Source organism: Salmo trutta, chromosome 25 (genome assembly GCF_901001165.1).
Source record: "Salmo trutta chromosome 25, fSalTru1.1, whole genome shotgun sequence".
NCBI classification, from domain to species: Eukaryota; Metazoa; Chordata; class Actinopteri; order Salmoniformes; family Salmonidae; genus Salmo; species Salmo trutta.
The window spans coordinates 35,712,596-35,731,141 of NC_042981.1; the positions used below are offsets into that span (position 1 = coordinate 35,712,596).

Here is an 18,546-nt window from a genome sequence, read left to right on the forward strand (position 1 = left end):
CAATAAAGTTTGTACCGTGTTTTGTGCTGCTACCATGTTGTTGTTATGTTGCTACCATGCTGTGTTGTCATGTGTTGCTGCCCTGCTATGTTGTTGTCTTAGGTCTCTCTTATGTAGTGTTGTGTTGTCTCTCTTTTGTGATGTGTGTTTTGTCCTATATTTATATTGTATTTTATTTATATATATTTTTTTAATCCCAGGCCCCCGTCCCCGCAGGAGGCCTTTTGCCTTTTGGTAGGCCGTCATTGTAAATAAGAATTTGTTCTTAACTGGCTTGCCTAGTTGAATAAAGGTTAAATAAATAAAATAAAATAAAGGTTAAATAAAACCATTTAGTAGCCTACACAATAAATAACTAATATTGATAACCATCTGTCATACTGAAATCACCCAGGCAGTATCTCTGAAATGTTTTTCAGTTGTGCACAGAGTAGAATTGTTAATGAATTATTTTGTTTTTGCAGGGGTAGGTTGCGGTATGCCACTTCACCACTATATAAATAACCAGAAATCACTTTATAAATAGTTTTGTTTAAAAGATTGTTCCAGTTAATATTTAAATGTCTGAAATTGTCTGAGATACCCGATCATTAGGTTCTGTCAGAGTATTCAAATCCCTACATATAATTACTGAATATCTCACACATAAATAGCCCCTAGTTTCATAAATAATATATTTTTCTTATTTGCATCAGATGCTGTGTATACATTTATCCCTCTTATTTTCATTCCTCTAAAGTAGCAGTCCAATATTAAATAATCGATGTCTGCAAAGTCTGTTATTCTTTTAGATTATTTGCTTACCTTCTACTGAGAACTTGGTTTCTCATCTTTATTTTTACATTTTCTTTGGATTGGATAGTGTGAATGGGGTTTCAATCCACCTGCTTGAGTGGTGGGGGGAACTAACTCTGGCGGGGAAGGGAGCAGAGAGAATGTGGGCAGGGGGGGACGGGAGTCATTGTCATCTCTCTCTTTCGGGGGTCGGGAATTAATACTAAAGTCTGACTCGCTCGTCTCCTCAAAGGACTCTTCTTCCTCACTCTCACTGCGGCTGGACTTGGGGATTGGATACTCTCGTTTACACTTTCAGCTCCCTCTACACCTACACCTCTGAGATCTGGTCGCCCTAACTTTTGGATTCAGCTCCCTCTGTTTCTCTCTCATTCACTAGCATCTGCCTCTAAGCTGCGTGTGGACCTGTAGTGGTGACCTCGCGCTCTGTCGTGGCGTGGGGGATGGAACTCACTGTCGGGGTCGGTGGCCCTGTCTCTCGCTCTCTCTCCTCTCCCGGCTCTTCCCCTGGGCTGGATTGGGGACAATGGCAAGATGGCGCCGACAGAGAGGGTCGCCTCACTTCTAGTCCTTAGGAAACTACGCAGTATTTTGTTTTTTTATGTATTATTTCTTACATTATTAGCCCAGAAAATCTTAAGTGTTATTACATATAGCCGGGAAGAACTATTGGATATCAGAGCGACGTCAACTTACCAGCACTACGACCAGGAATATGACTTTCCCGAAGTGGATCCTTTGTTCGAACAACCCAAGGCATTCAAACTGATTCCAGAGGCTGACCCAAAACAACGTCGCCACAGAAGAGGTAGACGGAGCAGCCTTCTGGCGCACCCGCCCACCGCTTCCAAGTATATTACTCGCTAATGTCCAGTCTCTAGATAACAAGGTTAATGAAATTAGGGCAAGGGTTGCTTTCCAGAGAGACATCCGGGATTGTAACATACTCTGTTTCACAGAAACATGGCTCTCTGGGGGACATGCTGTCAGAGTCAGTACAGCCACCGGGATTCTTTGTGCATTGCGCCGACAGGAATAAACATCTCTCAGGGAAGAACAAGGGCAGGGGTGTATGTGTAACGACTCATTGTGTAATTGTAATAGCGTACAGGAACTCAAGTCCTTCTGTTCACCTGACCTAGAATTCCTTACAATCAAATGCCGACTGTATTATCTCCCAAGAGAATTCTCGTCGGTTATTGTCACAACCCTGTATATCCCCCCTCAAGCTGATACCACGACGGACCTCATGGAACTCCACTGGACTCTATGCAAACTGGAAACCATATCTCCTGAGGCTGCATTTATTGTAGCTGGGGATTTTAACAAAGCAAATTTGAGAACAAGCCTACCTAAATTCTATCAGCATATTGATTGTAGTACCTGGGCTGGCAAAACACTGGATCACTGCTACTCTAACTTCCGCAATGCATACAAGGTCCTGCTCCGCCCTCTGTTCGGCAAATCTGACCACGACTCCATTTTGTTTCTCCCCTCCTATAGGCAGAAACTCAAACAGGATGTACCCATGACAAGGATCATTCGATGCTGATCTGACCAATCGGAATCCACGCTTCAAGGTTTTTTTTAAATCACGCGGACTGGGATATGTAATATAGATTTATAGATTCGGTGAGTGAGTTTATAAGGAAGTGCATAGCAGATGTTGTACCCACTGTGACTATTAAAACCTACCCTAACCAGAAACTGGATAGATGGCGGAATTCGCACAAAACTGAAAGCGCGAACTACCGAATTTAACCATGGAAAGATGACCGGGAATATGGCCGAATACAAACAGTGTAGTTATTCCCTCCGCAAGGCAATCAAATAAGCAAAATGTCAGTATAGGGACAAAGTGGAGTCGCAATTCAATGGCTCAGACATGAGACGTATGTGCCACAAACTAAACACCTTCTTTGCCCGCTTAGAGGATAACACAGTGCCACTGACGCGGACCGCTACCAAGGACTGTGGGTTCTCCTTCTCCATGGCCGACGTGAGTAAGACATTTAAACGTGTTAATCCTCACAAGGCTGCCGGCCTAGACGGCATCCCTAGCCACGTCCTTAGACCATGTGCAGACCAGCTGGCTGGTGTGTTTACGGACATATTCAATCTCTCCCTATCCCAGTCTGCTGTCCCCACATGCTTCAAGAGGGCCACCATTGTTCCAAAGGTAACTGAAATGAATGACTATCGCCCCGTAGCACTCACTTCTGTCATCATAAAGCGCTTAGAGACTAGTCAAGGATCATATCACCTCCACCTTACCTGTCACCCTAGAGCCACTGCAATATGCATATTGCCCCAATAGGTCCACAGACGATTCAATCGCCATCACACTGCACACTGCCCTATCCCATCTGGATAGGAATACCTATGTAAGAAAGCTGTTAATTGACTACAGCTCAGCATTCAACACCATAGTACCCTCCAAGCTTATCATTAAGCTTGAGGCCCTGGGTCTCAACCCTGCCCTGTGCGATTGGGTCCTGGACTTCCTGACGGGCCGCCCCCAGGTGGTGAAGGTAAGAAACAACATCTCCACTTCGCTGATCTTCAATACTGGGGCCCCACAAGGGTGCGTGCTCAGCCCCTTCCTGTACTCCCTGTTCACCCATGACTGCATGGCCATGCACGCCTCCAACTCGATCATCAAGTTTGCAGATGACACAACAGTAGTAGGCTTGATCAACAACAATGACGAGACAGCCTATAGGGAGGAGGTGAGGGCACTCGGAGTGTGGTGTCAGGAAAACAACCTCTCACACAAAGTCAACAAAACAAAGGAGATGATCATGATCGTGGACTTCAGGAAACAGCAGAGGAAGCACCCCGCTATCCACATCGACGGGACAGCAGTGGAGAAGGTGGAAAGTTTTAAATTCCTAGGACAAATTGAAATGATCCACCCACACAGGCAGTGTGGTGAAGAAGGCGCAACAGAAATTTGGCTCGTCACCTAAAACCCTCCCAAACTTTTACAGATGCACAATCCAGGGCATCCTGTCGGGCTGTATCACCGCCTGGTACGGCAACTGCACCGCCTACAACCGCAGGGCTCTCCAGAGGGTGGTGCAGTCTGCACAACGCATCACCGCGGGCAAACTACTTGCCCTCCAGGACAACTACAGCACCCGATGTCACAGGAAGGCCAAAAACAACCACCTGAGCCACTGCCTGTTCACCCCGCTACCGTCCAGAAGGCCAGGTCAGTACAGGTGCGTCAAAGCTGGGACCGAGAGACTGAAAAAGAGCTTCTATCTCAAGGCCATCAGACTGTTAAACAGCCATCACTAACACAGAGAGGCTGCTGCCTACATACAGACTTGAAATAATTGGCCACTCTTAACAAATAGATCACTAGTCACTTTATTAATGCCACTTTAATAATGATGTTTACATATCTTGCATTACTAATCCCATATATATATACTGTATTTTATACCATCTATTGCATCTTGCCTATGCCGCTCTGTCATTACTTAACCATATATTTAAATGTACATATTCTTATTCCATCCCTTTACTTAGATTTGTATGTATTAGGTAGTTGTGGAATTGTTAGATTGATGATTTTACTGCACTGTCGGAACTAGAAGCACAAGCATTTTGCTACACTTGCAATAACATCTGCTGTGTGTATGTGACCAATAACATTTGATTTGATTTGAAGCCCTCGCTTTGTAGACATAAGACTGGGGGACACTTGAAGAAGTCGTGGGCCTCTTTTGCACACAGGGTGCACTTGCTTGGAGACTCAGGGTCTCCACGTCTCCAACACTTCTGGGCACTGACCTGGTGGTCCAGCCTCTGGGAGATGTAACATGGAGGGGTCTATCTAGGGTAGGAGATCTTCCCGTTGTACGGGCCCAGGAAGATTGAGTTAGGGATTGTTATCAACTGCCCACTTGTGGTTTTGCGCATGCACACTTTGTACTTGCATACCCCATACCATATCCCGAACTTCTGCACAGGTTTCACTGCAGGTTGTAAAATAGTGCAATTATTGGACTATTATTATTGGAGATAATTGATATATACTTTGGTTCGTTATGGACAACCGCGAGGTCGGCCAGACAGCGTTTGCTCAAGCGACTGAATGGCTTATTTTCCACATCTCTCTCTTCTCTTTCTCGCCAGACATCCTCTCTCTCCCTCTCCCTCTCTCGCCTCCTTTATCCTTTGTAGTGTGAATTTTCTATTTTTCTCACTCACACTCATTTTCTCTCTATCCATCCTTTCGCTTGCCTCCTTTTTGCTTTGTAGTGTCTCTCTCTATCTCTTCCTCTCTCTCTCTCTCTCTCTCTCTGTTGTCTCATTATGTTTTCCCTCTTTCTTTCCCTGCCTTTATTAGGAAGGATGGTAGTCACATTAAAGGAGGCTCGTCTGGCTTCTGTGTGTTCATAAAGACATGCTTCTGTGTGTTCATTTTTTTATTTATTTTTTATTTCACCTTTATTTAACGAGGTAGGCAAGTTGAGAACAAGTTCTCATTTACAATTGCGACCTGGCCAAGATAAAGCAAAGCAGTTCGACAACATACAAAAACACAGAGTTACACATGGAGTAAAACAACATACAATCAATGATACAGTAGAAGAAAAAAAATAAGACTATATACAATGTGAGCAAATTATGTGAGATAAGGGAGGTAAAGGCAAAAAAGGCCATGGTGGCAGAGTAAATAAAGTATAGCAAGTAAAACACTGGAATGGTAGATTTGTTATTTGAAGAAAGTTCAAAGTTCAAATATAAATAATATGGTGCAAAGGAGCAAAATAAATAAAATAAATAAATAAAGTAGGGGAAGAGGTAGTAGTTTGGGCTAAATTATAGATGGGCTATGTACAGGTGCAGTGATCTGGGAGCTGCTCTGATAGCTGGTGCTTAAAGCTAGTGAGGGAGATAAGTGTTTCCAGTTTCAGAGATTTTTGTAGTTCATTCCAGTCATTGGCAGCAGAGAACTGGAAGGAGAGACGACCAAAGGAGGAGTTGGCTTTAGGGATGACCAGAGAGATAAACCTGCTGGAGCGCGTGCTACAGGTGGGTGCTGCTATGGTGACCAGTGAGCGGAGATAAGGGGAGACTTTACCTAGCAGGGTCTTGTAGATGACCTGGAGCCAATGTATTTGGCGATGATTATGAAGCGAAGGCCAGCCAACGAGAGCGTACAGGTCGCAGTGGTGGGTAGTATATGGGGCTTTGGTGACAAAACGGATGGCACTGTGATAGACTGCATCCAGCTTGTTGAGTAGGGTATTGGAGGCTATTTTGTAAATGACATCGCCGAAGTCGAGGATTGGTAGGATGGTCAGTTTTACGAGGGCAAGTTTGGCAGCATGAGTGAAGGATGCTTTGTTGCGAAATAATAAGCCAATTCTAGATTTAACTTTGGATTGGAGATGATTGATGTGAGTCTGGAAGGAGAGTTTACAGTCTAACCAGACACCTAGGTATTTGTAGTTGTCCACATATTCTAAGTCAGAACCGTCCAGAGAAGTGATGCTGGACAGGCGGGCAGGTGCAGGCAGCGATCGGTTGAAGAGCATGCATTTAGTTTTACTTGTATTTAGGAGCAGTTGGAGACCACGGAAGGAGAGTTGTATGTATTGAAGCTCGTCTGGAGGGTTGTTAACACAGTGTTCAAAGAAGGGCCAGAAGTATACAGAATGGTGTCGTCTGCGTAGAGGTGGATCAGAGATTCACCAGCAGCAAGAGCGACATCATTGATGTATACAGAGAAAAGAGTTGGCCCAAGAATTGAACCCTGTGGTACCCCCATAGAGACTGCCAGATGTCCGGACAGCAGGCCCTCCGATTTGACACACTGAACTCTATCAGAGAAGTAGTTGGTGAACCAGGCGACGCAATCGTTTGAGAAACCAAGGCTACTGAGTCTGCCGATGAGGATGTGGTGATTAACAGAGTCAAAAGCTTTCACAAAGACATGCTTCTGTGTGTTCATAAAGACATGCTTGTGTGTGTTCATAAAGACATGTTTCTGTGTGTTCATAAAGACATGCTTCTGTGTGTTCATAAAGACATGTTTCTGTGTGTTCATAAAGACATGCTTCTGTGTGTTCATAAAGACATGCTTCTGTGTGTTCATAAAGACATGCTTCTGTGTGTTCATAAAGACATGTTTCTGTGTGTTCATAAAGACATGTTTCTGTGTGTTCATAAAGACATGTTTCTGTGTGTTCATAAAGACATGTTTCTGTGTGTTTCTGTGTGTTCATAAAGACATGTTTATGTGTGTTCATAAAGACATGCTTCTGTGTGTTCATAAAGACATGCTTCTGTGTGTTCATAAAGACATGTTTCTGTGTGTTCATAAAGACATGCTTCTGTGTGTTCATAAAGACATGCTTCTGTGTGTTCATAAAGACATGCTTCTGTGTGTTCATAAAGACATGCTTCTGTGTGTTCATAAAGACATGCTTCTGTGTGTTCATAAAGACATGTTTCTGTGTGTTCATAAAGACATGTTTCTGTGTGTTCATAAAGACATTCTTATGTGTGTTCATAAAGACATGTTTCTGTGTGTTCATAAAGACATGCTTCTGTGTGTTCATAAAGACATTCTTATGTAGGCATAGGAGGCAGCTGCTGACGCTAGCTGAAAACAGAGCCTCAGAGCACTCAACCCCCCCCGCACATACACAGGCACACACATAAACAGGCACACACACACAGGCACACTCAGACTCACACACATGTTCAGGTACGCACACGCTGCACGCACACACACACACCAGGCCTGCTGGCTATCAGCTACTATGAGAGAGAACAAGAGATGATGAGGGACAGGAGAAGATAAGGGGAGCTAGAAGGGGGAAAAGAGGGGAAGAGGAAGGTGCTAGGAGGTGCTAAAGTGGAGGAGAGAGATGGCGAGCTGAAGGGGGAGAAGACGACAAGGGAGGAAGAGACATATTTTAAGGTTGGGTGACTTTCACCTTCAGACACGGACTAGCCCCCAGGATTTTTTTGTGATGATGGTGGAGTAGTGGGGAGGTGTGGAGGTGATGTGCTCCATTTAGTTTGTTCTCCCGCTCTCTCTCCCTCTTTCTCCCTCTCTCTCTCCCTCTCTCTCTCTCTCTCTCAATTCAATTCAAGGGCTTTATTGGTGTGGGAAACATATGTTAACTTTGCCAAAGCAAGTGAAGTAGATAATAAATTAAAAGTGAAACATTACACTCACAGAAGATCCAAAATAATAAAGACTTTTCAAATGTCATATTATGTCTATATACAGTGTTGTAATGATGTTCTCTCTCTCTCTCTCTCTCGTAAAAATGTCTAAATAAAAACATGAATGGGTAGTCCACACTGCAGGGTTTGTTTGCCTGTGTGCAAGCAGTGTAAGCAGCAGCTTTCTCCCCACACAAAATCCCCAGGACCAATAACAACACAACAGATGTTAACACTGCGTTTCCTCCTCTCCTCCCCTAACCAGGTCACAGCCAGGGGGTTTGCCCCGCTGCTACAGTTTGCCTACACAGCCAAGCTGGTTCTGAGCAAAGAGAACATCCATGAGGTGATCCGCTGTGCTGACTTCCTAGGCGTTCACAACCTAGAGGACTCCTGCTTCCGCTTTCTGCAGGCCCAACTGCACAGCGACACCGCTGATCACAACAATGTCCTTCTCTGCCGCAAGGAGTTGCCACCGTCGGCGCACACCGATGACCTCATCACAAAGATGGACGGTAGTGGTGGTTCCGCATCGTCGGAGAAGCTCAGGGTGATGTCATCATCAGCGACGAGGCGGCGGCCCAATCACTCAACCCTCTCGTCCCTCACCAGCAGCCTGACCTCTGACCTCCCACGATGCCCCAAATACAGGAAGTACCAGCGGGCCTGCGCCAAGCACAGCGAAGAGAATGACGACGATGACAGCGTCACCTCAGCCGCCTCCTCACACTGCCATACCTCAACCTCCCCAGGCCCTCTCTCAGAGACCAGCAGCACCCGTCAAGGGGGACAACCTCACCCCCTCTCCCCCTCCAGAATCAAAGAGGAACCCCGCTCCTGGGGTGAGGGCGAAGGGAGTCCCCCAGGACTGTCAGAGGATAGCCAGGATGTCCTGGAGATGGAGATGGGGCCGGAGCCCTCAGAGCGTCCACCCAGCAGAGGCTCACCATCCTGCCTGAGCTCTTACCTCCAGAGGGGCCTCCTGGATCTCAGTAACCCAGACAGCACTCTACCTACCACTCCTCTCACCCAGCAGCTACTGAACAACGAACTCTCATTAGCCCATAACAGGGATAGGGACAGGAACAGGGGGGCATTTCAAGGTGAGGGTGGAAGGGACCTCAGGGCTGTGTCTGCAGGGACAGTGCATTCGTCTGTGGATGGTGTGACCATGCAACCTATGCCCTCAGACGGACTCAGCAAACAGGAAGTAGAGTTGGATCGCCGTAGCAGCGTCATCTTCTCCTCCGGAGTGTGCGACCGCCTGGGAACACCGTCTCAATCCTACTGCGACCGGAAGTCTCTGGAAAAAGATCTGTTGGAGATTACATCAAAATCCCTGTGGACAGGTGTTAGTCAGTCCTTCCCCTGCCGCCAGCCTTACTCTCCCCTATCCTCCTCCACCTCCTCTACCACCCTCACCACGGCCCTCCAGGACCCCCTGCCGACCGTGACCTGCCGAGGGCAACCCACCACCAGCTGTCCTCTGCCCATAAAGATTTCCCCCCGCTCCCCTCCATGCGAGCCCCACACACGCACCTCCAGCTCCTGCTCATCTTTCTCCTACCTGGAGGACGTGGGCAGCGGGGACTCGCCCTCCAACTTGCCCCAGTTTGAGTTCTCCTCCTCCCCATGCTCTGTGTCGGGCTCTGGCCTGGCTCGCAGTCTGGTGGGGGAGCAGAGGGAGCACGGTGGGATGGTGGTGGGGGAAGCCATCTTCTCTCAGGGCCGTGCCAAGATCAAGTGTGAACGTTCTTACGGGGCCAACTCCAGTGATGAATCTGGGTCCTTCTCAGAGGGAGACAGTGAGTCCGGCCCTGCCAGAGAGCCAGGCCCTGAGGTCAGAATACTCATCTACACTCTATATTACAATTGCAATCTGTGCGATGGGTTTCGAAATTGGTTTGCTCTGTGAAGATATTACTAGTGTTATGGCTAAAATGATTAACTACACCCTTAGAAAAAAGGCTTCCAAAAGGGTTCTTCGGCTGTCCCCATAGGAGAACCCCTTTTGGTTCCAGGTAGAACCATTTTTGGTTCCATGTTGAACCCTCTGCAACCAAAAAGGGTTCTTCAAATGGTTCTCATATGGGGACAGCCAAAGAACCCTTTAAGGTTCTAGATAGCACCTTTTTTCTAAGACTGTATGTTGTGGTAAATATGTTCTGATGGTTGGAAATATACTTTTTTAAACCAAAAGGGCAACATTTCTGAACAAATTGCTATGATCACTCCACTTTATGAACTGCTATGAAAGCAGTGGTGGAGACAAAAGACACAGAAAGAGACAGAGAGACAGTGGTAAATGAATGTACTGGTTATTGGTATGACAACCATTGTTCTGGGGAAGAAGAGCCTGGAGAGTTTAGAACAGTACTAGTCATATGTGATGCTATTCATCTCTAAAGCTATAGTCATGGCCCATCCATACACACACCGTCCATACTGGTACACACCATCCATCCACACAGCCTAGCCTCTTGAGGATAAGACCTTGACTGCCTTGACTTCACACTGCCTTGATTTCAAGAGAACCGCAGGGGTTGCCATGGCAATGTTTAAGCTCACACTCAGTCTCTCATGTTGCTGTGTGGAGAGAAATTTGATGATTCCTCCTGTGCTGCACTGTGGGCTAAAGCCTGTCATTCAGCTTCTCTCTGAGAGACACACACACACAGCAGCTTCTTCTATTAACTCATCTGTATCAGCGTCCTCGTTTGATTCAAGTCCCTATTTCAGGACCAACGATGAGTCAGTCAGTCAGATGCTGTTGGAACGGGTGTGCGTGGGAAAGAGATTTATGTAATACAATGAATGTCTGCTGAAAATACACAAACAGGGATAGAATTATTCAACTTTTTTTAGGCACTGTTTTTTTTAGATGAACGGAAGGAAATTGAAGTAACTCTCAGTCACATAGCTCCGTAGAGGTGTCATTTTTTAATTAGTGTAATAAAATGATATTCTGTTCATAATGAGGGTTGATGCTTTAGCAATTTTTCTCACTCAAGTCTTGAAACGGAGGTGAGGAGTGTGTGTGTGTGTCCATATGCTCATACCAGTCCTCAGCGCTGACACACTTAGCTCAGACAGAACAGACACACACACACCCCGGGATCCACAGTGGCCAGGTTCAAGGTGTTGTGTCCCTGTACCCTCTACCATCTGGCACCCTCCCCCAGTTTAGACACTCCTAACTAGGACAGTCCACTATGCGAGCCCCCTGCCTGGAGACAGAGCACCAGGCCCAGAACCTGGCCCATATAATACAGACACACACCAGTTGATACAGATGAGGCCTACTTCTTAGCGCTGACCCACTCACAGAGCGGAGTAATGAACTGAATAGAGGGAGGCAGAGTTAAAAATGGAAACCAGAACAAGAGAGAGAGAAGGACAGGATTTACGGCTGTGTCTGAAGCTCACTCTGTCATCCTAACCTTGTTATGGGACTGGTGTGAGTGGAGGGGCTATATATAGATGTCTATCCAGCTCTGAGAGATAGAGATAAAGACAGAGAGAGAGAGAGACCCCCTCCCCCAAGGTCACAGCTGAAACCGAGCACTCCCTAAGTCCCCTGCCTCTCCCCAGCTCTCTCTGAGACGTGACAAAACGTCACCCAGCATATACTGACCCATTAAACACTGAATACTAGGACTTTCAACTGGGAACATCATGCAGACAACTATTTACGTTGGAGGAGTTCCTTATGACGTTAACTGAGAGAACTTTATTGTATCTCAAACATCAGTTTGAGAACATCAGTTAATCTGTATTTTTCAAAGTACTTTCTGACCATTGGAAGTAAATGAATATCTTCGTCCCACTGTTTTTGACTAATATAAACTATTGATTTATATTCTGCGCTTCAAATACACTATATATACATAAGTATGCGGACACCCCTTCAAATTAGTGGATTCTGCTACTTCAGCTACACCCGTTGCGGACAGGTGTATAAAATCGAGCACACCACCATGCAATCTCCATAGAGAAACATTGGCAGTAGAATGGCCTTACTGAAGTGCTCAGTGACTTTAAACGTGGCATCGTCATAGGATGCCACCTTTCCAACAAGTCAATTCGTCAAATTTCTGCCCTGCTAGAGCTGCCCCGGTCAACTGTAAGTGCTGTTATTGTGAAGTGGAAAAGTCTTAAGAGCAATGATGGCTCAGCCACGAAGTAGTAGGCCACACAAGCTCACAGAACGGGACCGCCGAGTATTGAAGTGCGTAGCGTGTAAAATCGTCTGTCCTCGGTTGCAACACTCACTACCGAGTTCGAAACTGCCTCTGGAAGCAACGTCAGCACAAGAACTGTCAGGAGCTTCATGAAATGGGTTTCCATGGCCGAGCAGCCGCACACAAGCCTAAGATCACCATGCGCAATGCCACAGCTTGCCGCCATTGGACTCTGGAGCAGTGAAACGCGATCTCTGGAGTGATGAATCATGCTTCACCATCTAGCAGTCCGATGGACGAATCTGTGTTTGGCAGATGCCAGGAGAACACTTCCTGCCCGAATGGATAGTGTCAACTGTAAAGTTTGGTGGAAGAGGAATAATGGCCTGGGCTGTTGTTCATGGTTCGGGCTAGGCCCCTTAGTTCCAGGGAAGGGAAATCTTTACGCTACAACATACAATGACATTCTAGAAGATTCTGTGCTTCCAACTTTATGGCAACAGTTTGGGGAAGGCCCTTTCCTGTGTCAGCATGAACATGCCCCTGTCCACAAAGCGAGGTCCATAGAGAAATGGTTTGTTGCAATCGTTGCGGAAGAACTTGACTGGCCTGCACAGAGCCCTGACCTCAACCCCATTGGACACCTTTGGGATGAATTGGAATGCCGACTGCAAGCCTAATTGCCCAACATCAGTGCCTGACCTCACTAATGCTCTTGTGGCTGAATGGAAGCAAGTCCCGTAGCAATGTTCCAACATCTAGTGGAAAGCCTTCCCAGAAGAGTGGAGGCTGTTATAGCAGCAAAGGGGGGACCAACTCCATATTAATGCCCATGATTTGGGAATGAGATGTGTCCACATACTTTTGGTCATGTAGTGTATCATGTAGTGTATCTGCTGTATCTATGAGTGCTGCCTGCCTTGTGTGTTTTCTTTATTGATCCTGTCTATGATCACAGGGTTTAATGAGGGCTGCTATGGCCCTTGGTATTGTTAACCTTTTATAAACCAAGTCCTTGCATCAAGTGGAAAGCCTTCCCAGAAGAATGTAGGCTGCTAAAGCAGCAAAGGTCAGAACCAACTCCATATTAATGCCCATGATTTTGGAACAAGATGTTTGACGAGCAGGTGTCCACATACTTTTGGTCATGTAGTGTAAGTGGAACATCATGTACAGGCTATGACCATCTACGAGAGGTAGAATGACAGTGTCACCTAGTGGACTGAGTGGATACACCCTGGGCTTCTTTTAACTGTGTGTGTGTGTGTGTGTGTTATCTGGGGGAGTTGAGTAATTAGAGCAGAGGACACATTTCAGTTGTTCACTGTAACATGGACAATAAAGTTTTGTTGTATTGTACACCAGAGAAGATAGGAACTTATTTTGTTATTTGTCTGCCAGGTCAAACTTCCATTCCCGGTGGATCAGATCACCAACCTTCCCCGTAACGACTTCCAGATCATGATAAAGATGCACAAACTGACCTCAGAGCAGCTGGAGTTCATTCACGACATCCGGCGGCGCAGTAAGAACCGCATCGCCGCCCAGCGATGCCGCAAGAGGAAGCTGGACTGCATCCAGAACCTGGAGGTGGAGATACGCAAATTGGTACGTACATTGTTTTAACATGAAGGTCTATTTATCATAGAAAGGTTCATCTTTATGGTTAGCATTTGTAGGACTGTCAGTTGTTTTAATATTTTGAGAGCAGGTTTTGGTATACTGGTTATGCACTGTATACGTATGGATTTTCTATATGTTTGTATTCCATGAGAGTAAGCTGTGTGTCTATTCTCTATGTACTCATAACATACATGTACTGTACTGTATGTGTGTTTCCTTGCAGGTGCATGAGAAGGAGAAGCTACTAAGTGAGAGGAACCAGCTGAAGGTGTGTATGGGTGAGCTGTGGCAGAACCTCTCCTACCTGTCCCAGGCTGTGTCCCAGGAGGTGTGCAGGGAGGTGCAGGGGAACCCCGAGAAGACCAAAGCCCTGCTCCCTACACACAGGCCCAGCGATCCCACCGCTCCCACCAACAGCATCTCCATCATGGCCAGCATCGACCTCACCTCCAACCCAGGCTCCCCAACCTCAGAGGGCAGCCTGGCCAAGTCACCCTGCTCCTATGAAAACCCTGTTGGCTCTGGGCAGAGGCTTAGGAGGGGGCAGGGCGGTGTGGAGACAGAGGTGTCTGTCCTGGGGCAGGAGGACCCTGAGTCTTTCCTAGAGCCTGGAGCATCTCCGGGTGTGTGTAGCCCCACTGTTTCGGTGGATTTCTGTCAAGAGATGACTGAGAAATGCACGACAGAAGAACAGCCCGGACAGGTCTGTACCTAGCTAGCAACAACTGAATAGCTAGCAACCATTTGTCTTTTTATTGTTATTATGACACACATCTCTACCTTGACATGTATAAAGTTTGAAATACATTTGTTATCTGTGTTTTTTAAAGGATGACACTACAGTTGTCTTATCAGCAATACTGTTAAAACAGGTATTTGGAGTTATCAAACTCCTTAAGACATAGCACTGGCAGCTTCCCCCTCTCTCTTTATCTCTCCACCCAGCTAGCACATTTAATTCCTTGGAAGATGTGGGAATGTATGTTTTTGGTTTCACGTTCGTTGTGGGAACGAAGCCATACGTTTCCTGACTGGTAAACCTGAACGTTTTTTAAACGAGAACAGAAGGGAACATTTAGCCTGTTCTGGGAATGTTTATTTTTAGGTTGCAGGGAGGTTCTGATAACTTTTTACTCTGGTTCCTTGAAAGTTTTCCTGGGAGATTTTATTAACACTCTGACAACAGAAATGATAGGTTATTTGGAGGTTTTTGAATGACCATTAAAACTTTCATTAAGATGTTTAATAACACTGCTAGCTTATTTTGTGTTAACTTTTTTGAACTCCAAGCACAGATAAGACACATGGAAATGTATTTCCTTAGGCATTAATCATGCAAACACAATTATATTTTATTGTGACACGGCATCAGTGAGATTCAAACCTTTAGTCTTCTGTTCTCTATCCATGGAATTAGTCCACTGCACCACCAAGATGGAGCTAGCATGCCATGTTTTTTACGCATACAAAACTGTTCATTTTTGTCTATTCAAACAGACCCTATTTCAAGGAAAACAAGCGATCATTAAGATCAGGTGTGGCCGATAAGTGGGTGCAGTTAACACACCTGAACACGCTTAACAAGATAGAGGATAGAGAGAGTTTGTTGTTGCTGAGAACAGAATGTGTATGTTTACGTGTATATGTTACTAAAGTTTTCTTGTGGTTTTTATGGAAAGTTTTCTTCACCTTCTGAGAATGGAATGTATGTTTTTAAATAACATTCTTAGAACGTTCTCTGAACGTTACTAAAGTTTTCTTATGTTTTTTTTAATGGAAAGTTTTCTTAACGTTTTCTGAACAATTTGAGAACATGACTTTAAATGGAACCATGAGGAAACCTGTAGGAAACGTTATACTGAAGTACCAAAATTCCCACAGAAGAACATTGTTTCTTAACGTTCTCTGAACAATTTGAGAACATTCCCAATGTCAAACCAGTTGGAGAATGTTCCTAGAACATTACCAAAATTGAAATGAAATGTAATCATGTTTGAAGTTTTAGGAAACGTTCTCTTAAAGTAATGAAATACCAATAAAATGACTTATTGTCAAGTTCCTTAAATGTGCTGAGAATGTTCCAAAGCCAAGCAACTATTATGCACCATTCCCATAAAGTTGTGGAAAGGTTGTATGTAAAATAACCATAGGACAACCACACTCTCACCAAGCTCTAAGAAACAAATGGTTCTCAGAACATTATGTGCTAGCTGGGTATATATTTCTCTCTCTCTCTCCCTCGCTCACTCCCTGGCTCTCATCATGGGAGGTTAAACTCAGGAATTCCTCTGAATGTTCAATAATGTCTCTGTAAAAAGCTATTTCATTACAAATTGTACATCTGAAGAGTTCTTCTGTACAGCTGAGAGTAGAATTAACTCTCATATGCAAAGTTTCCTTCAGTTCTTATTTCTCACTTTCTTTTCCCTGCATACATGTTTTTTATGAACATTCCTCTTTTGCCTGTGACACACAGTAGCATCTGTTGTGAAAGAAAGAAAGAAAGAAAGAAAGAAAGAAAGAAAGAAAGAAAGAAAGAAAGAAATGCAGGAATCATCATACTGTAGCTAAAGATGGAAATGGGAATAAATAAAAATGTACTGCACCATTCAGCACCTCAAAGAGGTAACATATCCCTACCAAATGCATTGAAATTGGCACTTAGAAATTAAAACTCCCAAGCCAAGTACTTACTAAACTTATATTCAACAAATATTAATGGTGTCAAAGACTATCATACTTATCTGAACCATATTGCGCTTTTAGGGGTAGAAATGTACCTTCCCACATGTAGTGAAAATGTAGTATTTCGTCCTGAGGTATTTCCACGTACATTTAGTGTAAATCAGATGTATTAAAGTATTGGGACGTAAGTGGAAGGCACCACATATTCCTTGTTTGATAATCCATGTAAATTCTTAAACATACGAGTGCAATTTATCCTCTAAACTTGTCCAGTATTCCTAATGGTGTATTATCAAGTGAAATGTTAAAAACGAATTCAAAGAGATGCTTAGATAGTTGTTGATCCATGGCAATGCCAAATGATTCCATTGTGGAAGATAGTTCTGTAGCATGTGTCAGGGTTAGCTTAGTGGTTTCTTTGTTGTTTTCTCTAGGAACTTTCAAATGTCACATTCGGGGAATCTCATTGGCATCCGTTAGTTTTCCTCACAGTAGAAAGTACCAATGACAGAGCTCCACAGAATGTACTGTTACTCTAACTACATTGAATATACTTATCACCCCATTTTGATATTTTTGAATTTAGAAAAGAAATATGAACATGTTGTTAAATTAATTTATTTTAACAATGTTTCTATGAGGATTATTTGTTGGTACAAATGTAAACTTCCTAATATTGATTCTAGTGATTTTTAATGGTTGTTGTTTTTACTGACAATTTGGATGAAAGACAAGTCTTTTGTGTGTTGTATAATTCACAATGTCCTTATTTAGTACAAATTAAGCGATGGTTTAAAAGAGGTGAAAGTGTTTACAAAAGTTTTTGTTACATGTTTTAGTTTTTTAAGGATTTTTCCATGACAAGAGACTTTGCATAATTGGTTCGATAAGTTCGATTTTTTTAACTGTTTTTAAAATGGAACATAAAATTGTAAGTGGATGATGTGTTCACACAAGATTTTAAAAGTACATGTTTGACAAATGCAGCTCCAAGTCTTGCCTTAGAGGTTTCAGAGGCCAAACTCATGTGAAAGGGAACGGAAGGTGTCAATTTAAAACCATACTGTGAGGAAAATAACATTCTGTCCGTACCATGAAACATGATTGATTTGAGTACAAACTAATTGTTTACTTGTTGGGGAAAAACATAATTGCATTTTTCTTTTAATGTGCATTAACAATGTTATTTTTTCCACAGTAAAGGTTTGATTGAATCCCAGCCTGAGTGTATGCGGAGGTCATGCCCCGTTGGAACATAATGGACTCTCACACTTATCTACCTGTAAAATTCGGCATACCTCTCATTTTGGGTCTAGGACTGTATTGTAGGAATAAGTTGTATGTGGTGTTGTTTCTATTTTTACACACACAGTGGTTATTATTGTATTTGTAGATTTTTGGTGATCCATTTTTTATGTGTAATTTGAGTAAACTGCAAAACTGCAGATTCAGCTGTTTCACTTTTCCCATTGTATCTTTGAATGTTCAAATTGCCTGAGTTTGCTATATTGTAAATAGGGTGTAACTGTGTTTTTTTGTTAATTTGATATCCAAGTGTTTTGGAAGAAGAAACAATGTTTTGTAAAGACAACATTTCTGTTTATGGATTAAAACAAATAGCATGTGTCAATTCTTTGTTTGTTTTTTCTTCTGTGAAATTATGATATATCTAAAATAATACTTTTAACCCATCAAAGAGGATGACAAAAAGTGATTTTCAGTTTTAGTAAATAAGCATTTAATGTCATGAGTTAAGATTGTATATCAAACAACTAAAGACACATTCCTTAGCGTAACAGTCTCTTGTTGAATGTTTGAGGCCTGGATTCAATGTGGGCTGTGAAAGATCCGCTTTATAGTGCCATTAACACTTAATTTCCGATTGAGCCGACATATCAAGCACTTCTCATGAATGCAGTCTTCACTAACGTGAGAAAATTGCTTTTAATATAGTGTATTCGGAAAGTGTTCAGACCTCTTGACTTTTTCCACAGGTTGTTACGTTACAGCCTTATTCAAAAATTCATTCAATTGTTTTTGTTTCAGACAATAACTCGTAATGACA

General features: G+C 43.8%; 1 protein-coding gene across 2 annotated transcripts in view; it reads left to right on the forward strand.

The window, feature by feature from the left end:
• Window positions 1–15,111, forward strand: part of LOC115162496 (transcription regulator protein BACH2-like) — a 47,832-nt gene extending 32,721 nt beyond the window's left edge. For both annotated transcript variants that reach the window (XM_029713847.1, XM_029713848.1), the window contains exons 3-5: window positions 8,258–9,832; window positions 13,575–13,781; window positions 14,020–15,111. In XM_029713847.1, the coding sequence (XP_029569707.1) occupies window positions 8,258–9,832; window positions 13,575–13,781; window positions 14,020–14,511 (2,274 nt within the window). In that variant the 3' untranslated portion in view covers window positions 14,512–15,111. The remainder of the gene's footprint in view (window positions 1–8,257; window positions 9,833–13,574; window positions 13,782–14,019) is intronic.
• The last annotated feature ends 3,435 nt before the right edge of the window (window positions 15,112–18,546 follow it).